This window comes from Psammomys obesus, unplaced genomic scaffold (assembly GCF_907164565.1).
Source record: "Psammomys obesus unplaced genomic scaffold, mPsaObe1.curated_primary_1811, whole genome shotgun sequence".
NCBI lineage: Eukaryota > Metazoa > Chordata > Mammalia > Rodentia > Muridae > Psammomys > Psammomys obesus.
In genome coordinates, this window is record NW_026596125.1 from 16,774,093 (window position 1) to 16,800,475 (window position 26,383).

The following is a 26,383-nucleotide window of genomic DNA, read 5'->3' on the forward strand; positions in this document are numbered from 1 at the left end:
TAGATAGATAGATAGATAGATAGATAGATAGATAGATAGATAGATAGGTAAAGCTTTAATAGAATTGGGACTCTTCATCGCAGCCCTCCTTTTCCGCTTCCCTGGACTGTACTCTGGACTCTTCTGTATCTGGCTCGACTCAGCGGGAACTGTCAAGCTCCAGCCTGCAGGCTCTAAGCAGACTGCAGCTCAGTAAACAAGTGTCACAGGGTTTTTAGACAAAAATTCCCTTTCATGTCCTAGCTCTATCCATGCTTTAGTCTCTCTCCAGATATGATGAGAAAGCTGCAGTGCCTGTAATTCAAAATCTATATGAAGGATAAAGGAGGCAGGAAACACCTATTTGAATTCTGCATATTGTTTTCTAATTATTAGAGAAATAACATCCCAGGAAATCCACTTAGTTCCTTTATATGAATCTAGGTCACATCAGCAGATAAAAACTTTAAAGTGGCATAAAACCAAATTACATTAATTAGGTGTTTTTATCCATTTCTCTCCAATTCCTCTTTCTCATTCTGTAGCTAAGCAAAAACATTAGCATTCATGGTAAATGTGTTTTCAAACAGGTTTCAGAATAGATGTTTTGTGTATCAAGACATACTTTTGGACTTCAGTTCTCATCCTGACTAAAGCACACTAATATGATGGAAAATTTATGTAATGAATGACCAATACATATTTTTCTGCCTTCATTTCTAAAACATATCTTGTTAAACAAAACAAACTTTCATTGCATGAATTACTATATTTTCTATTTCAAAATATATCTAATGGCTTGCTTGTTCTTATTTCTTTCACTAGTCTAGGACAGTTGTCTGTAAAAAAAATGCTCACTGCCTTAAAAATAGTTTTATTGAAATACATCTATGTCCATTCACTTGTGTGTTGCCCGTGGCTACCTTTTTGCTCGGCTTCTAGTTCTATGGTTGTAGCAGCAACCATTTGCCTCACAAAAGCCGAAATATTTATGATCGTTTTCTTCACAAAGTTCACTTTAGGGTAGTCACGAAAGTGTTCAGATCTTGTAGTTCTTGGAATTTGATCTGTGTAATCCTAATTATTACATCTGTGCAGCATTTCTTTGAATTTAGTTAGAAAGGTCCTTGACAGTTAAAATTTCTCCACCCACACCGTCTTTGAACCAAAAATTAGAGTCTTTCAGGTTAATTGGGCATAGACTTAATCCACTGAGCTTTAGCTTCAGTGTGACCTGAGTCCACCCAATAAACCAGGTCCGGAGGTGCATACTTACAATCCCGGCCGGGGCACATGAAACCCTGCCTTAGATAAATAAAATGTATGTAACCATGTCTTGATTTTATTTTCTCCATGTGGACATTGGAATGTTAGGATCGTACTTTCACAATCAACAACTTGGGAGGCAAATGCAGAATCTGGAAATGGCACTCTAAGTTTTTAAACCACGTTTCATACAGCGGAAGAGGCCACTGCAATAATGACAGGAGAGGCAGCTGGCAACTGCCAATTTTGGAAATCAACTTTCCAATCCGATTTGGCTTTCTTCACTCTGCAGTTCCGCTCCATGCTGTGGGACATGTGGGAAGACTCTGGTGGTCGGTGTGGCCAGTGAACCCGGCCAATGACCCAGCTTCTCCCTCCTGGAGTAGCCGATACAGGCGCTGAGCGGGGCAAAGGCAGGGTGGTCTCAGGCCTTGGAACTGTTTCTGTGTAACTGTTCAGTGCACACCCACGGAGCCAGTTTTGTATGGGTTCTAAATGATTTCCCTCTCCCTCTCTCTCTGTCTCTGTTTCTCCCTCTCCTTTTCCTCCCCCTCCCTCTGTCTTTCCCTCTCCCTCTGTTTCTCCCTCCCCCTTCCTCTCCCTCTGTCTCTCCCTCCCCCTCCCTCTGTATCTCCCTCTGTCTCTCCCTCCTCCTCCCTCTGTATCTCCCTCTGTCTCTTTCTCCCTCTTTCTTTACCTCTGTGTGTGTCTGTGTGTGTGCTCATGCATGTTGCATGTGTATGTGTGTGTGTTCGTGTACATGCCACAGCCCATGTATGCAGTCAGAGGACAACTTTCAGAAGTTGGTTCTCTCCTCCAGGGTGGGTTCTGGGGTGGAACTCCTGTCTTGAGACTCGGTGGCAGACTCCTGTACCCACTGAGGCCTCTTGCTGGCTCCACGTTCCTAAAATTCTCTATTTGTAAAGCATCATTTCAGAAGACAGGAAGGCAGAAGGGACACAGCCTGTCACAGTGTAGCAGTAGTGACAGCGACTTAGACCCGTAAGACATGAAACCTCAGAAGCCAGACCCTTACAGGGAAAAGTGTAGACTCCCTTAATGATGACTCGTTAGTCGTTTTAGTAAATTACCAATCCATCCAACTATGAACATTAGTGACCAAGCAAAAAGCTTCAGTAAGAAACATCACACCAGCTGGGCTGCTGGTGGCACACACCTTTAGTCCCAATACTCTCAGGAGGCAGAGGCAGGTGGAGCTGTGAGTTCAAGGCCAGCCTGGTCTATAGAGTAAGTTTTAGGACAGCCACGCTACACAGAGAAACCCACTTGTGATTATTATTTTTTTTTAAATAATTCATTTATTCTTATTTCATGTACTTTGGTGTTTTGACTGCATGTCTGTGTGAGGTGTCGGGTCCCATGAAACAGGAGTTCCAGCAGTTGTGAGCTGCCACGTGGGTGCTGGTTAAGAGCATTCAGTGCTCTTAACCTCTGAGCCATCTCATCTTAGGAGGCCCAGCCAGGGATCTTCATTCCTAGGCTTCGCTTTTGAAGGAGAAGCTGCAATTTGATTTGTAAATGCAGGATATGCATGGCTATGATGACATAAGAAGTCAATAAAGCTGAGGGTGGGGCTAGAGCTGAGCCCTGGGGTTTGGATGTCCGGTCAAGGGCAGCTTTGGTCTCTCAGGCATTATGTTTTTACAATCAAAGTTCATTCTTGTGTGATTCTCATAAACAAATAACACCTAAAAGTAAAAATAACAAAACAGGATTCGAAATTAATTAATTTAAAAGAATCAGAATTACAGAGAGAACTGTAATTGCCAGCTGTGTAACCTGTTCATTATTCTGGGTGGGACATGAGTTTTATAGATGTTCTCGTTTAATTCTCATACTCCTATAAAGCATGTGGTTGTGTTGCCTCTGTTTTTACAGATGTATTAGTTTAGTTTTACAGAAATTAAAAACTCAGGCTGGTGTGTGTCACGTGACCATATTCCCACACTTGGGAAGTGGAGGGAGGAAAAGAATCCAAAGTCCAAGTCATCCTCAGCGACATAGAAGGTTCAAGACTAACCTGGGCTACATAGGACAGCCTTAACCCCATGTACTAGTTAATTTTTTGTAGACTTGACCCAACTCATTTGGGAAGAGGGAGCCTCAGCTGACAAATGCCACCTCAGACTGGCCCTGGGCAAGGCCATGGTGCATTTTCTTGGTTGATGATTGCCTGGGGGAGAGCCCAGCTCAGGTGAGGCACGGCCACCGCTGGGCAGATGGGCTGAGCAAGCCATGGGGAGCAAGCCAGTAAGCAGTACTCCTCCGAGGCCTTCCCTGGATGATGGCATCTCTAAGCTGAGATGGAGCCTTTTCTCCCTGAGTTAATTTTGTTCCTGGCATTTTCTCACAGCAACAGAAACCCTGGAGCTTGCTGCCCACCAATCAGTGAACTCCAGTTCAGTGAGAGCACCTTTTCAAAACAGCCAGGTAGACGCAACAGAGGAGGACACCCGGAGTTGACCTCTGGCCGCCACAGTCACTGTGCACAGACATGTCCATGTCGATATGAATGAATAATGCGACACACCAAAAATAAAATAAGGTTTAAAACTAAGCTCCCCTTTGTGGGTGCTGTCACAGCCGGTCTCAGTATGTCCTTCCCCCACCGGGCCTGACCCACTGTCTCATGTTGGATGACGATGCTTGCGGATCTTCTGAGATCATAAATCCTAAACAACAGTCATCGCTGTGAACCACACCCAACACAACTCCTGCTGCCTGTGGAGAGGAGGCTGGTGAGCTGGTTGTCACAGAGAGAACGCTCATAAACACTCCTAATGCTAGACATGGGGCAGAAAGCCTTCCTGTAGATGCTACCAATTAGAGACCACCACAGGGAGAGTAACGTGAAAGTTAGAAACAAGGGGAAGCCCAGAACCTGGAGAGTGTGCGAGCTGAGTGTACCCATACTGTGGGTACTACTTGGGTAGTCAGGGGGCAGCACAGTCTCTATATGGAAACACAGGCAGACCCCTTAGGCCATTTTGAAATGGTCAATAAGGAGTCGCTTGCCACTCCACTGCCATGCTAGCCAAGCAAGCCCATGCGTCCCACGGCCCTGCTGTCACTGTGTTCTGGGACCTAAGTGCTCTGTGTTCCTGGCTGCTGATTGCTCCCACTCCTTGGCACATTCCTGGAAGTGTCATGGCTCTCACTAGCCCATGGTCACAGACACTGGCAGAGGTCATTTGCAGACGGAGCTAAGATACCCCCCTTTTTTTTAATGTTTCCTTTTTTTGTATTATTTATTTACTATTTATACAGTGTTCTGCCTGCACACATGCCTGCAGGCCAGAAGAGGGCGCCAGATCTCATTATAGATGGTTGTGAGCCGCCATGCTGTTGCTGGGAAATGAACTCAGGACCTCTGGGAGAACAGCCAGTGCTCTTAACCCCTGGACCATCTCTCCAGCTTATGAATACCTCTTAAAGCAGGAAAACTCACCCGGGACTTCCATCCTTTTCCAGGAAACCTAAAAGACACACAGAAGCATTCTTCCCCTTAGTGCAAATGAGTGATGCAGCAAGAAGGAGTGTTCCATGCCAGTCCTCTGATGCTTACCCAGGCCCTCACCTCAGCCTTTAGACATCTGTAAATGACCTCCAAGTCAGAGGTCACAGTCAAATAGAAAAGAGGGTGCATAGCCCAGATGCTTCCATTACTATTACTCATATGCAAATGCTAGCTCATGCATTTCTTTAGATCTAAAGGGAAGGAATGACTGCATCAAAATCTTACTTAAATAACCATTTAGCCAGCTAACGCTTTCTAGGCATCCGAGGAGAAGGGACAGGTGGTCCACTCTGGAAGGAAGGGATGGATGAGTGGATGAACAGGTTTGTTTGAAAACATCTGGGAACTAACTAACAAGAATAGAAATGATGTTTAATCTGGTCACTCAATGTATACCTTCATTTAAAAAAAGTTCATTTAAAATATATTGCTATGAACAAGCATGTTCATATACTTTCCATCATCTACAGTTGTGCTAACCCTGACAGGCCCCATGACAAGAATGTGCACTCGTGAGGCTGACCCAGGCACCCCAGTCCTTCAAGCACCTGGGAAGATGCCCAGGCAGCGCCTGGGAGGGTGCCAGGCCAAGCTGAGTTGGACGCTTAGGAGGGTGGTACAAAAGCACCCCTGCCTTCTCACTCTCTAATCTCCAGAAACCAAATAAGCCCCGTCCTCTTATCCTGAGGTATCCACATGAAAAGACTCAGCAGCGATGGCCACGGCCTGTGGGGTGGCTGGCAGCCATGGGCATGGGGCTACCCCCCAAGCCAGCCCCACCAGGAAAGGAAGGCTCTCGAGGACACGGCTGCAGAGAAAACATGCCAGGGACAGCACCCAGACCCAGGCAGAGTGCTCAGGCAGACTCGCGGGTTGGCCGGCGCCCCTGAGGGTGCTTGTGAAGTGCCCAGCAGATGGTCGGCTGCGCTCCTGCACCAAACAGTCCTGCCCACAAGCGTCCCTGCTTATTAACATGTTCAGACACGTTGACCCGTGAGACAGACATTTTATATGTGTGTGTGTGTTTGGAATATATAGATTACCATGTTAACATTAAAAAAATGAGCATTTTCCTGGCTTTGCTCAGTGGAAAAAAATCCATATCTTTCTTTCTCGCTAAAGACACAGTCTCCCCTTAGACTTAGATATGCCAAGTTTACAAAATGACAGTCAAACCTTTGCCGTCTCCAGAGATGTGACGAGGGTCCACCACTGTAGTCATTTCTGGGCATCAGCCTGTACCAGGCTCTGGTTTCAGCTTTGCCTCCTTTGGCTGTGGCATGCGGAAGGGCTGAGTCCACCCTCAGAAGCTCGGCCGGGCCTGGCTCTCCTCCCAGGAGTCTGCGGGCTGAGGTAACTCAGAGAGGGGTGTGTGCAGCAGGTAGCCGCTGGCCCAGGGAGGACGGGAATTTCCTGTGTGATTCCAGCACCTTCCTCACCTCCAGCACGCTCCTCCCAACCTCCCCGCAGGCCAAAGGAACACTTGTCAGTGCTCAGACCACTGACAGCACAGCGGCAGGAAAGGGAAGGCCCGCCGAGAGCTGTCCTAGGGTTTTGCTCCACTTTGTGCATTCCAGAGTCCAGATTCCGGTCCCTGTCATTTCACAACAGCTCAAAGAGGAGACGCAGCGGGGAGGGCGCCCTCCCCCACCGGCAACACTGTGCTTCCACCTTTTCCTAGCCAGGTGGGCTTTTATTACTATTTCTTTACTATTACTGTGGGGCCTTTGTTTCTTTTCAGCCGTTTAGCTTGGTCTGGAAATTGCTTCTTGATAAAGTCCTGGCACGGGACCAGCTTTGAGCCATAGTCTATCGGGTGGGTGCTGGCTGAAAACGGTGACCTTATGCGGCAGGACCCCCTTTACTCAGGAATACCCGAGAACAACGACTTCACATGGAAAGCTACCCCACCCCCAGCTAGGAACACTCGAGTCTGACTTGGATCACCCAGTTACTTCCGAATGACTGGGAGTTTGCATGTGGGGTAGCTATGGAGACAGAGCTCGAGTGGGAAAGGGCGCTTAGGACGAAAGGCCCCAGCGTCAGACACATGGTGGCCTAGGAGAGAGGAGATGACTGGGAGGAAGAATACCGAATTCCTCCAAAAGGGAATTAACCTCTGGCGCCCAGTCCACGCCACTAAGACAACACGTTAGTTAAGCCCCTTCCTCCCTACACACGTGTTCGGCAGTGGCTCTGGGGCTAGCCACGCTCCCAGATCCCTGATTCTCCCTTCCTAGTAAAGGGCCACCGCCTGGGACTCAGACCTCGGACAATGTTCTCCTGACTGGGCGAAGCACCAGGCGCCAGACGCAGGCCAGAACTGACTCACTCACTGATAAAATGCTTGGCATCTGCAGGCATCAGTGGCTCCGGAAGGCCAGTTGCCTTGATGGAAATCTGCTTATACCTGCTGCCTGGCAGTCTCCTGACAGCGATTCTGTGTGTCAGCCCTAATGCTTTCTTTCATATTGTCAGTGTCTGGTGGTTTTTTCCTTTCTGAACACCACAGAAGTCTGTCGCAGCTGCAGTCTTTATTTTTGATGGCCTTCATTTAAAACATGAAGGCCGCTAGTCTCCTAAATCCCCAAACATGGAAAAACGTGCGGCTGCTAACCTCAGCCAGGGCTTCACTCCCAAGCAGGGACCTGCGCTCTGCCGAGAACCGACAGGAAAGCTGGCTGTCCTGATGAGACAGGAGGATCGCTGCCACTCCTAGCCCAGCTAGCCCAGCCAAACTGGTGAGGCGCCGGGTCAGAGAGACTGTGTCTCACACAAAATGTAGATGGTGCCTAAGGAATGACACATGAAGCTGCCCTCTCACCTCCAGTTGCTCATATGATCAGACACGTGTACATACATACAACACACATGTGCACATAAACACACACGTGCCCACACACACATACACAGAGAACGTTGAAGGGAGGGAAGGAATGACGTCTACCATGCCTCACCACTTTCTGGGGCTGAAATTGTTCTGGCTGACAGTGTGGCTGACAGTGTGCCACACAAACAGGGCGATTGGGAAGAGAACACTCGGCACTGGAAGTTTTTCGCCAGGACAGCAATTCTCCCGATTACCCTCCTCCACACATGACCTCGGTTTAACCAGACATAATTTGCTTGGCCATTTATTAGAATCACACAAACTGTTAAAACACAACTGCTCTGTAGTTGAATGGCTTTGGCGGTACCTTACAAGGGCAGGGACCCAGGTGTCCCTCGCCCGATGGAACGAGGTCACCCTTGAAGTAGGACAAGGTGCTTCCTAAACCCTGTTTCTCTGACTGCTCCTGAGAAGGTGGCTGTCACAGGTAGATCAACACGTCAGAGCACTTTCAGTGGCACTCGCACTGGCCTTTGAGAAATGCCGGATTAAACAGTGTTGGACGGCTCCTTTGCCAGGTTTAATATTAATACACCCTTGTGTCATGTAACTAAAAGGAGAAGAGGATAAAAACATTTCATAAATTTATCTGGCCAGAGTAGCTCTGAGCCTTGTGTAACGATTAACCACAGTTTCGAGTGTGCCATTCTAAAACACACTGGAAGGAATCTGAGAGAAACTTTACACTAATGTTTAAAAGGCGAAAAGAATTTAGGGGCGTGCCAAAGGCAGCACAGGAAGCATAAAGTCCATTCTTGTGCTGGGTTTTGTCATTTGAATGGCTGTAGTGGGCCCGTGTGACTCTGCTGGCAGTAACATGTGGCCCCACAAACATACACAGGCCTGTGGCACCGCTCTCTTGCCCTGGGAATCACACACTGCAAATACCAAAGCTGACAACAGATAGTGCTAGAAGACCTGGCCGAGAGTGGCTTTGCGGCTGCAGAGCAGAAGACGAAGCCAGCCAGCGCGCACTCTATGCTCAGCTGTGAGCGACATATAACACACCACAGTACCGAAACGTCTCAGGGTCCCTCACCTCGTCTCTTAGACTAGCAGAACAGATAGAAGTCTGAAGCAAATTGAATTTCATAAGAAAAATGGCTCCACTATGAAAGCCAAAACTGAATTTATCAAAAGGTCATACTCAATAAGGAAGAAGAACCTTCTAGGCCTTATCTAGAAAGATAGAGAAGGATGAACCCGTGTTCTAATGATGTCCTTCCCTAAGCCCTGATGAGCAGCCACAGCTATGAGGACTAAAGGGATGGTTTGAGAGCTGAGAGGGCCATGCAATTTACCCTACAGGGCAACAGGGAGCTAAAACCAGAAGCTCCGAGGCACGCAGCTCTCTCTCCCCACTGCTAGACCCCATCGCCACCCCCACCTCCAAGTAGAACCCACGGAGTCAGTTTTGAGACTGGAGCATCCATGGTATGAAGCTTCCTAAGATGTCAGCTCCTACTGTGTATGTCTCTATAGATCCCAGCTTCACAAACTGCAAATCGAAGGTTCTCAGTTTTATTCTGAAATGACATTTGCTGAAGGCTTGTATAAAGATCCTCCCCTTCCTCCCTCCCACCCCATCTCCTTCCTTTCCTTCCGGCATTGGAGATAGAACCCAGAGCCTTGTCTGTGCTATCCTCACAGTCTGTGCCCGACACTGCAGCCCACACCATTTCTTTAGAACACTTTGAACCTCATCACCTCCACTGTGAAACTGAGGCAAGAAGAAGTCAAAGAATTGCCCAGGGTACTTCAAACAAGCAGTAAGAATCGGTGCATTTGCCTTGTGAGGCAAAGGCCCTGGTTAATGTCCTTTGGACAGAGGAAGGAAGGGAACCTGAGAGAGAAAGATCTATTTCCAAGGTCACTGCTCTGAGGCAGAGGAGTGGGGACTTGAACTAGGGTCTGCAGGGCTTGCTCACTGCCCTAGTGATGGAATGCTCACAGGGCTCCATGCCCACACCTCAAAGCTTCTCTATAAAGTTCTGCTGACAGAGTACACGCAGGCCACGAATCAACCAATGCTCACCTAGGTGACTGCGTAGACTCCGAACACAGAAACTACCCCAGAATTCTCTCGGCATTGGTCATGTGATGTGTTCACTGCCTCTCCTGTGAGGCCCAGCAGGCTCCATGGGGTTTCCACAGCTCTCTCCTCCCCCTTGCAGCCCTCATTCTGCCTCGGCTCTTAGGTTTTACCATTATAGAGAAATAAAAGCATTCTCTGTTTCCTAAAAAAGAAAAAAACAACAACAGGCATTTCTCTTCGGGGTCCTTTGTCATCACTAAGGTGAAGGGGGACTCCAACCCCAGGGCCTGGGAACACATTACTGCCCGGCAAGGAGACAAGCTGGGGAAATCACATGACTTGCTACCGTGTGGGCTTTCGTAACTTGTGGATGGATTACATTTTCTTTTGCCTTATGAGTGACACCTGACACAGCAGTGGCAAAGTACTCCAGCTGAAGCACCTCCCCAGAGAGCGCAGGCGAGCGGAGGGCTGTGCATCACACAGTTTCTCTGCTTCTGACAGGCAGGGAACAGAATAAAGAGAAGACGCGTGCCTGCTGAGGAAATGCTACGATGTCTCCGCATTGGTCACTACATTTCCAGAACCTTCTCTCCGAGAGTTGTGCTCAGAGTTGATAAGAAGAGAAAGTGTCCTGAGTTACAATAAAGTGAAAATGTTTCCCGAGCCAGCACCTCCAGCTCACCCCCCTGGGATGTGCTGGAGGACTTTCCACTTACTATTTCACATTTCCCTGTCTGCCTAACAACTCACTGACAATAACAGCCTTTACGTCCAGTCTCTAACAAGGACTGTTTTATTCATGTTCTCAGGCACACTAATTACTCCGAAAACTTTTCCTGTTGACTTGGGAAACTTACAACATCTTATCTCTGTTTTGCATTCAGATTTTGTCTCTTCCAAGAACATCATTTCCTCATTCCATCAAAGGGAGCTGGTTCCTCACAGATTGAGTCAAAATCCAGAAAGCTACACTAAATAAACCTTGTGCTCTGCTCTCTCCCATGATCCTCCACAATGACCCCCAAAGACTTTCAGATCAAACAAGAAAACAACAACAACAACAACAACAAAAACCCTGCAATCAAACCTTTCCAAAAGCCAACACAGAAGCAGCCTTGTGTATGGCTGTTTTCAAGGTTCCTAATAGCCCCGACCCCCTGGGGTCAAGGACAAAATTCTGTTTAGTACTGTTGAAACCATGGCCATACAACACCCTGTTCTATGTCCTAGAGCACAAAACCAGGCTGGAGGGTGCCAGAGGGAGGCTTTCCACCACTAAGGCCAACTGCTTGACAGAAACTCTGGCAGCTATTCCAGGGCTGTTAATCGGGAAGAATGGGCAGGCTCCACCGCAGCCCCTGCCTGAGAAATCTCAGCTCTTGTGCTTTGTCTTCTGGGCCTCCAGGTAAGTCTTCATTTGAAGAAAGGGCTCATCAACACACACCAAATTATTCCCACCTTGCCTGATCCATTCACTTGAAAAAAAAGGAAAATGCTGGCCAAGAGCACAGAGTCAGGTTCCAGAGTGAGTGACCATGGCAAGCTTTCCCAAGCCCCAGGCTCTGAGCAACACGCACCACGCACATGCTCTACCCAAATTACCAGACACAGCACACTTGGCTCCTATCCTACCCAGCGTGCACTGCAGCTCCGGGTAGGCCACAGTAGTGGCAGTTGTTACTATTATTAGCATTGTAAATGTTTTTTAAGCACAAGGCGATGAGGCTGGAGAAAGAGGGAGCTAGAGCCCTGCTGACTCAGCAGGAGGAAAGAAAGGTTCTGCAGTTTAAGGTAAATCAACAGCAGATCATATTTGGTTGATGGGAGTTGAATTTACACTTGAATTAGGACAGAAGCAATGGAAAGGCTGTGAGCCCTCCTCAGGATCTTTCTGCTTTCTGTGACCTGTGCTTTTACAGGCTTCCTTCTTAAAAGTTTGTTAGGCAGTCAACTACAGCCGAGCTGCCTGTGTGGCTCCAGCCCAGGTGCCGCTCAGAGAACATTCCCAGTTTTCCCCTTCTCCTGCTGGCCTCCAAGACCACTAGTCAACAGGCATACTGAGGGGGACTGTTTTGATTGTTGATTGATGTGAGAGGCCCAGCCCACTGTGGGCAGCACCATCCCTAGGTGCTGGACTGTATAACCTGGTTATCAAGCATCCTCCATGGGTTCTGCTGTACTTGGCTGTGAGTTCCTTCTCTGGACAGAACTTCTGCTGTGTGTAACAGTGAGAAGGCCTGCCTCCAACTTCCTGTTTGAGTTCTTTGACTTCCCTCAGGGAGGTTATGATTTGGAATTGTACACTGAAATAAGCCCTTTCCTCTCTAAATTTGCTTTTGGTCAGTGTTCTATCGTAGCAACTGGATGAGACCAGAACACAGGGTAAGGATTTAGTGACCAGTCTCTGATACATGGTGATGTCCAGTCAGCATTCTTTTAAAGTATTGTTTAAATATTAGACAGGGAGGCCAGGGGCAGAAAATAACAAGAACCTGGCCAGGTTTAGGCAAAAATTGAAGATGACAAGTTTCTGGCCTTTAATGGAAATTGACAGACAATAATCATTGGTTCTCAATGGTGGAGTATAAAATCTGAATCAGCTTTTCCAAACACACAGGGCCCTGCCACTCAAGCTCTCCCATCCACACAGGGCCCGGCGACTCAAAGCCAGACACTGTAGCATCGCCTTCACCTGGAACTTGTTAGAAATGTAAAATCTTAGCCTCCAAAGCCACCTTCCTGCACCAGATCAAAGTCTGCACTGTCACAGGTCTTCCTGGGGACTTCTGCACATCTCATGGTCAGAAAGGGCTGAACATCTGTAAGTCAAAGGGCTAGGGCCTCAGTTCTGTAGTCAGTCTCTGACCTACATCGCATAGGCTGTCGTGGCTGGAACAAGAAAGCAGATGTTCCCCTATGAGACAGAACAACCCTTCAGGAGGAATCTCCGGCAACTGACCCACTTGCTAGTTATAGCGGTGATTTAAAAATACCATCACTGCACTGTTGGTGCTTCTCCCCAGCAGTGCACACTTGCTGAGCCCTTGAAAGGCACAGGGGTTAATGAAAGCGCTTTCTATATGTCCTTATAACACTCATCCTAGTCTTTGACTTACCATCACTATTCCTATTTTAAAGACGTGTGTGTTACATTATATGTGTGCATATGTGTCTGTGTGAACATGAGCGCAAGTGCCCATGGAGGCCAGGCCACTAGAGCTTGAGTCACAAACAGCACCCTTTAGGTGCTGGGAACTGAACAGCAGTGTCCTGGAAGAGCAGTAGAGGCTCTTAACGCGCCATCTCTCCAGCTCCTGTACCCATTTTACAGATGAGGCCACAGGGACTTAGGAGAGCCACGTCACTGCTCAAGGCCAAGTTGAATGGGGAAAAAGATCTTCCTGAAGTTCTCTGCTGCTACACTTTCAAGCCATACACTTGATATCAAAACAGATCTCTGTGAGGTGGGGCAGTGCTGGCAGCATAGGGTAAACAAAAGGGAGTCACTAACCAGGTTTATGACAGAGCGAGGTCTCTTAGTGCCTAATACTATTTTTTTAAATTGGAGAATTCTGTTGCCAGAAATTCCTGTAACCGTGCAGTAACTTAAAGAAATGGAGTCCACACAGGAGGGGTGAAGCTCCGCCCTGACAAGGTAAGGGGCATGAGATTGTGATCTCAGAACTCAAGAGCCAGTTAGAAGGTTGGCATCTTCCCTCACCAAAGTGCAGCACCTTCCCGCCCTTGCTTGAGGCCCTCACCATTGCGCCTCAGGCTCGCATCTCCCTCAAGGGTACTCTCGCACATCCCGGGACTTCTTAACTACAGCTGCTCTGATTCTACATTCAACTTTGATATCCACACAGCTGACACCTTGGCAAGATTAAAGTCTCTCCCTGAGGGTCAGCAAGATGGCTCACAGGGTGCCTGCCACCAAGCCTGATGACCTGAGTTTGATCCCTGGGACCCATGAGACAGAAGGAGAGAAGAGGAGCCACTAACTCCACATGTTGTCATCTGAGTCCCACATGCACTTCGTCCCCAATGCACATAGAACCTCTCCTTCATACATAGAACCTCTCTTTCATATCTCCATTGTGAAGAAAGTCAAAGAAACAGGTTTCAGCATCAGCAACCAGGGGTGTTTGCCCAGGTCTCTGTGAACACATGTTCCTTTATATCCTTGCCTGCAGAGGGATGCTGGAAAAGCACCAGCAATTGTCCAAGGATGCTCTGCTAGTTTCCTAGGCCACTATAATAAAGTAAAGCATGGGCCACAGAATCCATCCTCCTGCAGTTCTAGAGGCTGAAAACCTGAGGTCAAGAGGTTGACAAACTTGCTTCCAAGACTTTCCTTGACTTAGGGATGACCAGTGTCCTACTCTGTTTTTATTGCCAACTTGTAACAAACTGAAGTTGCCCAGGAAGAAAGAACCTCAGTGGAAGACTTGCCTTCATAAGGCTGTCCTCTGGTCACATCTGGAACGTTGTCTTGAGTGGTGATCAGTGTGGGCAGACCTAGCCACTGTGGCTGGCACCTTCACTGGGCAGGTGGGCCTGAGCTGTGCGTGGAAGCTAGCTGAGCACTGGCAGTCTTCTGGGGTTTCTGCTCCAGTCCTGCCCCAACTACTCTCTGTGACAGACTATGACCTAAAGGTACAAAAGCTTCCCTCTCCTAACTTGCTTTTGGTCAAAGTATTTGATCACAGCAACAGAAAAGCAAACCAGGAGAGCTGCCTAGGTACCATGACCCCAGCTGATGGCCAACACTGTACATGCATAGCTGATGTCCGTGATGGCGTGTGACATGTATCTAGACCCTGTCCCCACCCCTTTGGAGTAAGGACATCAGTAATACTGAAGGAAGTTCCTTAATGGTCCTACTTAAATGAATGACCTCTTCATCAGCCCCGTGGCACACTGAGGTGCTGAGTTCGGGGTTGGGCATGAGGGTTGCTGGGGGCTGTAATTCAATCATAATACACGCACAATAACTTTTTTCACACATCAATATGATAGCCCAGGGCCACATAAGGCTTCTGCTGTGGTCGGGGCTCAATAAGAGTGACAGGCCAGGATACTTAGTGACTCCTCAGAGTGCTGGAGGAGAAACAAGAAGAAAGGAGGTGGAGTCAGATACAAAAAACCATCTTCCCTTCTCTTTTCTCATATATGCGGTTAAAGAAAGGCAGTTCTCAGCTTCCCCATAACCAACACCACCTTCCTCCCCACACCCCGCACAGCTCAGCTTATGTAAGGACAGGTTTTTAAAGAATTTAAGTGGCACTTACAAAAGAGTCTGAGTCAGAGACACGAGCAGTTACTAAAAAGTGCCGTCTGGAATGATGAGCTCCAGAGTGGCAGCTTGCAAGGCCTCGGCCACCTCAGGGCAAGGCTGCCCCAGGAGCCAGCACTTGGGTTCACGAACAGCTGACCTGCCCAGCAGCAAAGGGAGGAGAGAGCACCTGCCATCATCCAGCCCACTGAGCTCAGGGCAGCAGCCACGGACGCCAGCAAGGAGTAGGAAGAGAGCCAGCGCCGCCAGGCCCTGCCAGAAGGCTCCTACAGACACGACGTGTGCAAATGGCTTCTAGAAAGGAATTAGGTGTTCTGTGTTTACAGGCGTCTAAACCACGCTACAGTGGAGACAGAACAAGACAAAATATCACTGTCTATTAAATAGAGTTTACCCACCACTCAGTTCAATAAGCCAGTTGTTTAAAAAGCCTTAATTTTTAATTTCAGTAACTATTTTTTTTATTATTAGTTACATATTATTAACTCTGTATCCCAGCTGTATCCTGTTTCCTTATTCTCTCCCAGTCCCACCCTCCCTCCCTCAGCTCCTCCCTGCCCCTTTCCAGGTCCACTGATTGGGGAGGACCTCCTCCCCTGTCATCTGACCCTGTTTTATCAGGTATCTTCAGGACTGGCTGCAAAGTCCTCCTCTGTGGCCTAGCAGGACTGCTCCTCCCTTGGGGGGTGGGGAGGTCAAAGAGCCTGCCATTGAGTTCCTGTCAGAAATAGTCCCTGTTCCCCTTACTATGGGAAACCAATTGGTTATTGAGCTACCACAAGCTTCGTCTGAGCAAAGGTTCTAGGTTATATCAATACATGGTCCTTGGTTGGAGAAACAGTTTCAGAAAAAAACCCTGTGCCCAGATATATTTGGTCCTTGTGGAGCTCCTATCCTTTCCCCATCAGACTAACTCCCCTTCTGCCGAAGGTTTGGTTATGAGTCTTAGTATCTGATGTGAAACGCTGCTAGGTAGAGTCTTTCAGTAACTATTTTTTACGTCATCAGCTTTTGGATTTAATTCTCGGACTTTTTCCATATCATTCTGAAATCCCATACTTTTAATTGGGATTTGACAGGATAGTAATCGGTATATGATAAACATTTGAGGGTAAGAATGCTTTTAAAGCAATATTTCCTTAGATATATTAAAAGTTTGGTTTAGAACTCTCTTCATATTCAAACCATCACCATTACAGAGGAAAATCCCACCAGAAATGAAGAAAAAGAACTAATCTCCCAAGAAAACCTTCTCACTAACCTTCCTACTAATTTATTTAGATTAAAAAGATTCCAGGCACACACAATACAGCTAAGTGATTCTAGTGGAAATTCAGAAGTCCAGAGACACAGAGATGATCTTGAAAGCATGAGAGCAAAGCAGATTGTGCAAGGAAAGGGCTTGGGCAGCTGTCAGACTGGCAGCTAATCTGACGGCATGGAGACCAGTCTTCCAAGTTTTCGGGGGAAAATACCAAAGACAACACACACACACACACCTTGTACATCTATTTCTACAGTCAGAACAAAAAATTACCAGATATGCATGAATTCTATGAATTCCCATTCAGCCTTTCTGAACGTGTTGTTGAGAATTCCCTCAAACAGTAAAGGAAGTGACTGCTAACCAAGATGCCAAGGAAATGTGCACTCAGTTTAGAAATGTGGGGCAGCAGCTCTAACACCATCAGTGCGTCCAGGGCAGAGCACAGAGAGGGAGGGCTCCAGAAGAGCCCTCAGGGAGGAGGGCATCACCAAAGGACTCATAGCTAAACAGCTGACAGCATTGACTTGAAACTTCATGTAAACTAAAAATCTCTACAAGAAAAGGATTTCCTAAATAAGATTTGAAGTAGCACACTTTCAGGAAAACAAGGGCTGTTGGAAACGCACCTTCAACTGCATTTTGAGAAGGCTTGCGTGGCCTTTCAGAGCAATGGTTCTCAACCTGTGGGTCGTGACCCCTTTAGGACCCAGCAACCCTTTCATGGTCACATGTCAGATATCCTGCACATCAATATTTACATTATGACTCACAACAGTAGCAAAATTACAGTCATGAAGTAGCAACGAGATAATCTGATGGTTGGGGTCAATGCAACACAAGGAACTATATTAAGGGGTCCCAGCGTTAGAACTTCTGCCTTACAGACGGACGTAGTGCACACAGCAGCACCCCTCAGGAGGGGGCCGGCTCAGTCAGACACGGGTGTGGAGCTCAGCTCAAGCACGAATACCTACAGGCTGGTGCTACAGTGGGAGCTGAGAATTCCAGAGGAAGGAGGCAAAGCGGGGTGAGCTCCAGGCCCAGTGAGAGAGCCTGTCTAACAGATAAGGTACAGAGCAGCTGAGGAGGACACCCAACACTGACCCGACCTGCACACCGATGCTCCACATGAGCACCCGTACAAGCATACGAACGGCAGGTTCTGATGTCGGAATGTTTCCTTCTGTTGCTTTAGTCTGTTACCATTGATAAAGCAAACTACCCGAGGCTGGGTCTTTTATTCTAAAATGGGGTTTATTCAGCTCACAAGTTTGCGGGCTGTGAGTTCAAGCTTGAGTGAACTCAGGGCCATCTGTTTGGCCGCTGGTGAGGACTCTATGGCAGATGGCGCGACAGGAAGCCAGAAGGATTTGGGAGCCATGCTTTCCTGTTATATAACCCACCTGTTTTTAAAAGCAGGGTCTCACTGTGCTGGCCTGTACTTCTCTATGTAGATGAGGCTGGCCTGGAACTCAGGGATCCACCTGCCTCTGACTCCTGAGTCCTGGGATTAGAGGTGTGCGCCACTATGTCCAGCATAATCCACTTTCAAAGGAGCTAACAGATGTCTCATGAGAATTACATCAATCCTTCAGTGATGGTGGCTCACAATTGTGTGTACCTCGAGGTCAGGGAAGTCAATGCTCTCTTTGGCCTCCACAGGCACCAGATACACAAATCACCCATACACAAATGTTTTTTAAAATATCAAATTTATAAAAAAAAAAACAAACATAATTGCTAGTTGCAGAGGTATACACCGATTGAGGTGGAAGCAGAAGATCATGAGTTCAAGGCCAGCCTGGGCTGTATAATAAATCTGACCCTGTTGTGCAAAGCCATGAGCTTGAGCTGTAGCTCGGTGTGGGGTGGTGGCCTAGCATGGGAAGGCTGTGAAGCAGCTCTCCTGCACAGGGCAAATGAAGCCTCAGGCTGCCAGAAACTGTCTGCCAAACAGAAAACAGATGCAGAACCTCCACCTGCAAAACTCACACAGTTCCCAAAGGGAGATTTGTAACTGACTGACTATGCACACAAAACCTTCTCAACGAATTGGTTTTCAGGACAGTGTGAGGCGCAAGTTCAAATCACTGTAGGTCAATACTGCACCCAGCAAAGTACCACCTGTGGGAGCACCAGTACGAACGGAAAACAAGGTAACAGCGAACAAAAGCTTCACCTTTCCCTTCCAACATTATTACCTAACGTTTGACCTAGAAAACTGGATGTTTATCCAAGAGAACCAGCGCACATCTGCAGACAACAGCTTCCAAACACGCCGACAGGGCTGGAGAGATGGCTCTGAGGTTTACACAGCTTGCTGATCTGGAGGGTGGAAGTCCGGTTCCCAGGACCCACGTCAAGTGACTCAACTCCAGCTTCAGGGACTGAAGGCATGTGGCCTCCTTGGGCACCTGCACACATGTGCACACGCCCACATTCACACACATGAACATGCACAACTTTAACATAATAATAACAATACATCTGAAATCAAAGTGTTAAGCCTGGCCTGTTTGTGGGGCAGAAAGGTGGCTCGGGGGTGAAGAGCACTTGCTGCCCTCTGAGGGAGAGCAGGTCCAGTGTCTCACGGTCCTCTGAGACTACACGTCCAGAGGACCCAGTGCCCTCTTCTGGCCTCTGTGCCCACATGCGTAAACACACATGTGTAACTGTGCACACACACATGCACACATACACTCCCACACATACATACGCACATTCTCACACACACATATACAAACACACACACATATATAAAAGTAAAAACAAAATCTTAAAGACCTGGAAGATCAATGTGTGATGTTTATTATATTATCTTATTTACTTGTTTTAACTTTCTTTTTTAAAATTTTTTTATTTTTTTAATATTAGTTACATTTTATTAACTCTGTATCCCAGCTGTATCCAGCTCCCTCATACCCTCCCAAATCCTCCCTCCCTCCCTCATCTCCTCCCTGCCCCTTTCCAAGTCCACTGATTGGGGAGGACCTTCTCCCCTTTCATCTGACCCTGTTTTATCAGGTATCTTCAGGACTGGCTGCCAAGTCCTCCTCTGTGGCCTAGCAGGGCTGCGCCTCCCTCGAGGGGAGGGAGTCAAAGAGCCCGCCATTGAGTTCATGTCAGAAATAGTTCCTGTTCCCCTTACTAGGGTACCCACTTGGATACTGAGCTACCATGGGCTACATCTGAGCAGAGGTTCTAGGTTATATCCATACATGGTCCTTGGTTGGAGAAACAGTCTCAGAAAAGACCCCTGTGCCCAGATATAGTTGGTCCTTGTGGAGCTCCTGTCCTCTCCAGGTCATATTAACTCCCCCTTCTTTCATACGATTCCCTGTACTCTGCCGAAGGTTTGGTTACGAGTCTTAGTATCTGCTTTGATACACTGCTAGGTAGAGTCTTTCAGAGGCCCTCTGTGGTAGGCTCCTGTCCTGTTACTTGTTTTCTCCTACATCCAATGTCTATCCCATTTGTCTTTCTAAGTGAAGATTGATCATCTTACCCCAGGTCCTCCTTCTTGTTTTTCATCTTTAGGTGTATAGATTTCATTATGTTTATCCTATCTTATAGGTCTATATAAGTGAGTATATACCATGTGTGTCTTTCTCCTTCTGGGATACCTCACTCAGGATGATCTTTTCTAGGTCCTACCACTTGCCTGCAAATTTCATGATTTCCTTGTTTTTTATTGCTGAGTAGTATTCCATTGTGTAAAAGTACCACAATTTCTGTATCCATTCCTCAACTGAGGGACATCTGGGTTGTTTCTAGGTTCTGGCTATTACAAATAAAGCTGCTACAAACATGGTTGAACAAATGTTTTTGTTGTGTACTTGAGCATCTTTTGGATATATACCTAGGAGTGGTATAGCTGGATCTTGAGGAAGCGCTATTCCTAGTTGTCTGAGAAAGTGCCAGATTGATTTTCAGAGTGGTTGTGCAAGTTTACATTCCCACCCTTGTTTACTTTTATAATAAAAAAATATTCAAACATCTCTAAGGAAAAAATATACTGAATTTAAAGTCTAAAAATACCTGCTCAGGTGTTGAGAATTATAGTACTTTAAACTTTAAAATTTCCCCTAATATTTTGTTTCATTCTTCCTTTTTTAGTAATGAGCTACCAAGTTGCTAGTTTGCTGTTTTCAAGCTTTTCTTTCTAAGTACCACATTTCAAGTGAGGGAAACCTTTATTGTAAATAGCAAAAATATATATGTATATATATGGATAACTGACACTGTGTTATCTTTTAATACATTGGCTTTTGAAATATTGAAGATACACTAAAGAGTTATTCATGTATTTTAATAAAATGAATGAAACTTATGAATCCTGTAAAGATTAAACTGAAGAATAATTTACAGAATTAAAGCATTTTGAATGGAAAAGTGATTCACTTGTATTTAACATCAATGGTATTTTATGTTCCTTGCCTGTGCCCAATGCTCTGATTGTGTGTGTTAACATGTAAGGGAAAACACCTGTGGATGGCACGGCACTGGGCATAGCTGGAATTACTTACATATGTGATAAATCAGTCCCCTTTCCAGAGTTGCCCTTCACTTGTGGGGCATTTAAAAACTCTTAAAATACTTGTTCTCCAGAAAAAGATATTTAAAACATTATCTTATGGGTTGACTTTTTTTAAAAATAAGAATTATATCAGCCATCCGTTGCTTTTACATGAACTTCAGGAGTGCACAAAAGAAATAAGACCTTTGGAAATCCCTCAACTGTCTATATAATCTTGAGCTAAGTAAGACTTGGTAGTCATGATGCATGAAGTAGTCTCTGTTGAAGAGTTTTACAGCCTAGGAACTAAAATCCTTTATGTCTCTCAGCCTAGCTTCGCGCTCCCTGAAGATTCACTCTCCACCCAGTAATCAAAAGCACTCACTTGCCTGCCACACTCAGCTCCAAGTTCGATACCCTACTCCAGCCCTTCTAATCCCACCCAGCCCTCTGTCACTATAGAGCCTAATCTGACTTGTACCAGATTTCTCCTGTGTGAGGCCTCCAATAGACCACGTCACAGTAATGGTGGAAAAAGAGATAGGCGTTTCCTTGTGCCTGTTTTACAGATGAGAAAGCAGAGACTGAGGTGGGGGAAATAGCGTCCTGACTCTTCACCAGCCAGGTGGCAGTGGTGAACGCCTTTGATCCCAGCCCTTGGGAGGCAGAGGCAGGTGGATCTCTGTGAGTTAGAGGCCAGCCTGGTCTACAGAGTGAGTTCCAGGACCGCCAGGGCTACATAGAGAAATCTTGTCTCAAAAACCAAGACAATAGACAAACAAACAAGGAAACAAATAAACAAAAAGGTCTCTTTGCCTCCAGTACAGGGTTGACACCAGGTTCCTGAGGATAAGATTGCAACTGAAGACATTCGCCAGAGTGTCCCCAACAGTGGCCAGGGGCATGGTCCCCCCCATGATCAGATCCTCACAGGGAAGCCTCCAGGGCTTCTCCTCAGAAGAGGTGCTTGGGTCCTTTTAGACCCAGGGTCTCACTGAATCTTCATCCCTATGGAGTCTATGGCTTCTCTTTGTGGTACTGTGATGTTTCTGTGCAGCTTCTCCAGATGTCTCCATCTCTGTCCCTCCTTCCCAATTAAAGTGCCCTCCCCTTCACAGCACCTGTCTCCCAGTACACATCCTGTACTACTCTAATCCAAACCACATAAAGACACGACACACAAAACAAAGTGCAGGCCAGTACCCCTGATGAACGCAGATGCCAACATTCTCAATAAAAATACTTGCAAACTGAACATAAGCATCTACTCAAGAAGACAGCTGCCAGCAAAGTCAAGCTGGCTTTATGTCAAAGATCCAGGAATGGTCCAACAAGCGTAATAAATCATATAAATGAATTTAAAAACAAAAATCTTGAGATCATCTCAGTAGATGCAGAAAAGGCCTTTTACAAAACCCAGCATCCTTTGTGATAAAAGTTCTGGAGCAAACAGGAACTGAGAGAACAAACCTCAACACAATAAAGAGTATAAATGACAAATAAGAACATTTTTTTATTTTTTTGAGACAGGATTTTTCTGTATAACAGCCCTGGCTGTCCTGGAACTTACTATGTACACCAGGCTGACCTTGAACTCACAGAGATCTGCCTGCCTCTGACTCCTGAGTGCTGGGATTAAAGGCATGCACCACCACACCCAGCTCCAATAATTACTTTTTTTAAAGTAACTGTATACTGTTTCACAGTTGTGTATTTCCATTACCTATGAATCTGCCCTGCCTAGCTAATAATGTAGAATTCCATAAGAACAATCCACACTGGCAGAGATTTGCTCCTGCCTGCTTCAAACATGAGCTGGTTATAGCTCACTTATATTTCTTATCATTTTCTACAAAATGATTCATATCAAAGGCCATTTTTGGTCATTGTGGAGGAAGGGAGGCTCAAGCAGACAGGGAAAACCAGGCTCTCGCCCCCTCAGCGGTTGTGCAGTCCTAAGTCTTCCCGAGCTTACCTGGGAATGTAGGGGCCCCTGTGACGAAGAGAACCCACAAGTTCTTCCCAAAGATTCAGGCACTCACTGAGTCCAGTGAGGGAAGGACAACTTCAGTGCCTGTGACAATGATGAACTTGTGGATCCAAACTAAGACACGGAGGCAGAATGGCGGCTAAGATCTTCCTCTCAAGTCTGCTCTAATCCTTGGACTAAACACAAGTTGAATCAGCTCAAACGGGAGCCTAGAGTGTCTGCTCCATGCCACGATCTCCATGTGCAGAGGTATGACATGATCTGAGATGCTGTTCCTGATCATGCTTAAGACTTCCTGAGAAAAACAATAATTTTTCAATGCCAAACCACAATGGAAGAAAGAATTCTGACCTGACTGGAAACACCCACTATCAGCTATGTTTTCAAGCAGTTACTAGACAGTAGTTTATTAACAAGCTGTGAGGCTATAATACAAATCCCATAATCCCTCTGGGATATCCTCTCTTAACTCAAAGTCAACAGAGGCCGTGGGGGACCTGATGCGATCTTGGGGATGGGGGGCTGTGCATGTTGAGTCACGTGGTCAGAACGTGAATGAGGACAAGGCAGACTTTAGACCTTGGAGAAGTGAAGGGATAGCCTCAAAGTAATTGTTTGCAGAGGGCTAGGCCTAATGAAGACAGACAAGCAAAGAGTAGTTGTCTGAGGACAAGTAAACACAGGAGATAAGCAGAAAGTGTAAGAAGCCATTCATTCAATAAAGTTTAGACAGGTAAGGACACTGGAGCACAGGATTACCACGCTAAGGCAACCCTGTGGGATCAGAACAAAGCTAAGACAAGAAGTATAAGAAAATGCTGCCACCCTTTTTTCCAAAGAAAGATTATTTATACAATCATTTTGCTAAGCATGGTGAGGCCTGGCTATAACCCCAGCACTCAGGAGGTCAAGGAAGAAAGATCGGGTGTTGAAGGCCAGCCAAATACAAAGAAAATTTGATGCCAGCCTGGGCTACATGAGGCCCTGTCTCAAGAACCAAAGCAAACTAAAGAACAAACAAATCATCTTAACAAATATCTTAATAGGTATCTTCAATGTAAAAAGCTTTATGAAATATGTTGTTCTATGCAAAAGAGGAAGGCAACACTGAGAAAGTGGACCGAGTGTTAACATATTTCATTGAGCTGTTTCCCTAGGGGGAAAGCCAACAAGTTAGGGGAATTCTGATCCTTGGGAGTCATGCTTTTTTCTCTGAGGGTTTGCATTCGCTGAAGTTTCCAAACCTTGTTCTCAAGTGGTGAAAGACTCCAGTCCCCTTTTACACCACCTAAAATCTGACCCTTGAAAGGAAGCTGAAACTGCTGTGTAAAGAATAACATAGAATTGGGTATGAATGGGGAACAGTGACCGTAGCCAGTCAGTACAGCGAGGGAGAAGAGCGGGAAGCCTGGGGAGCGTCGTCCATTTAAGCACGAGCCCTCTTTCCAGGGTGGACATGCCTAAGCTTCTCTGCGAGACTCCACTAACAGCATCAACAGTATCACCCTTCGCAGGACTTGTGCCAACTCATCCACTGCCCTATTGTCAAGGTTTTGTGGGGACACTCACTATTCCCACAAATGTCTCTTCGCAATGAAACAGCAAATCTGGCCCCAAGGAACAAGCCGATACGTATAGTCCACACACAAGGACACAAACAGTAAGGGACACACGTGCCTGTTAGAGCTATGCTTCCAACACAGATGCCACATGGCGCCCGCCTGCATTAGCAGCAGCGGGAGCTCGGTGACAAGAGGTGACCTCTGGGGGCAATATTTTCCTAAAAGCCAAGAACTGGCTTGCTCTGCGGTTTGGCTCAGGACGCTTCCCTGGGGTGTCACTATCCCAGCTCTAACTTGTTTAAGAGAATAGCCTGCTGCTCTGACTCATTACATCAAAACAATCGCTCCCAACCTTCCAGGAAGATGTTAGGGCACCACCTTCAAGTGGGTAAAAAGGCACATCAGAGCCTGGCAACCAGTACTACAACAGGGAAGTAAAAAATAAAACACTACTGTGTAACTCATGCCTTTTCCAGTAACTGCACACACACACACACACACACACACACTGAAAAGATACAGATAAGATTAATTTTAGTCATTATTTTATTAAAGGATATAAAAAATACTATCATTTCAAAAGAACTCCATGTGGCCACTAGCCACAGAAATACCACCAAACAGAGACTGTCACATCCCAAAGTTCACCAGTCACAGGGCTGGGGTGCAGCGGTGTCTTAGGGTTCCTATTGCTCTGATAAAACACCACGAACAACCCAGGAGGCTCAATTCCAATTGTAAATAGGATGACCAAGCTGGTCATAAATTCAATTGTAAATAGGATGACCAAGCTGGTCCACGCTCTCAAGTTCATGAAGCCTCTTGGCTTGAAAATTCCTTTGGTCTAGTCCTCTCTTGATGCTCTTCCCAACACATTTGGAACAGATTAAAAAAAAATACAGTAAAGAAGAGAGGAGAAAGCAGATACAGCTGGGATATAGAGTTAATAAAATGTAACTAATAACAAAAAATAAAAAATAAAATAAGGAGAGAGGAGAGAGCCAGGCTCTGGTGTCACACACCTTTAATCCCAGTATTCAGGAAGGCAAAGGCAGGCGGATCTCTGTGAGCTGGAGGACAGCCTAGTCTACAAAGTGAGTTCAGGACAGCCAGAGCTACACAGAGAAACCCTGTCTCAAAAACCAAAGAAGAAGGAGAAGAGGAGGAGGAGGAGGTGGAGGAAGAGGAGGAAGAGGAGAAGAAGAAGGAAGAGAGGGGAGGAGAAGGAGGAGAGGGGAGGAGAAGGAAGATGGGGAGGAATAGTCAATGAAAGCTCTCCGGAGCCCAGATGGGCTGTGTCTTAGTGGGAGAGTGCTTCCATGGCAGGAGCACCCCCCTGGTTCCCACCCCAGTACTCCCCAAACAGGCAACACAATAGAAATATACTTTTCCACTCCTAAGGTCATTCTAGGCCAGGTTTCCTGAGTTTTCCAATCCCCGCCTGAGTGAGTGTGAGTGTGTGTGTGTGTGTGTGTGTGTGTGTGTGTGTGTGTGTGCGCGCGCGCGCCTGCGTACTCGTGCGCATGCACAGATTTGTGTATAGGTATATACTTGTGGTCAGGTGCTTGTGCCCGTGAGTACGTGAGCGTAGGGAACAGAGGTCTATCTCAGTGGCTGCTTTTGAGAAGGCCATGTGCCCTGCTTGGGGCACAGAATTCCTCAGTGGGCGCAGGGCTTTCCTGTTGGTCCAGGCCGGCTGAGCAGGGAGCCCTGGCATCCATGCTGTCTCCTTGGCACTGGGATTCTGAGGGCACACCACACCGTCGCACCTGGCCTTTTGCTTGGGTTCTGGGCCTTGAACTCAGGTCCTCATGCTCACATGGGAAACACTGTAGCAGTGGAGCTGTTTCTCCAGCCCCACCATGAGTTTTTTGACATTTGTGTGACACATCTGAAAGCCAGCGGTGCTTATGCTGCAGGCTCCTCCCCTCGTCCTGGGAGAAGCACAGGGTCAGAAGACACTTTAATCACAGTCTTTTATGCGGATCATGTCTTTTCATTTTTACCTTCCCTCTTTTAGGTCAGCTTTGGATTCTCACTG

The 26,383-nt window shown here is 46.7% G+C and overlaps 1 protein-coding gene across 2 annotated transcripts in view; it reads right to left on the bottom strand.

Annotated features, from left to right (window-relative positions):
- The window catches only part of Ablim1 (actin binding LIM protein 1), a 221,084-nt gene that overhangs the window by 170,451 nt on the left and 24,250 nt on the right, over positions 1–26,383 (bottom strand). Inside the window, exon 1 of one of the 2 annotated variants that reach the window (XM_055591549.1) lies at positions 5,960–6,323. The exons of the other annotated variant lie outside the window; for it this stretch is intronic. Within the exon in view, the coding sequence (XP_055447524.1) occupies positions 5,960–6,005 (46 nt within the window). The 5' untranslated portion in view covers positions 6,006–6,323. Of the gene's footprint in view, positions 1–5,959; positions 6,324–26,383 lie in introns of those variants that run through there. 2 annotated transcript variants of the gene reach the window in all.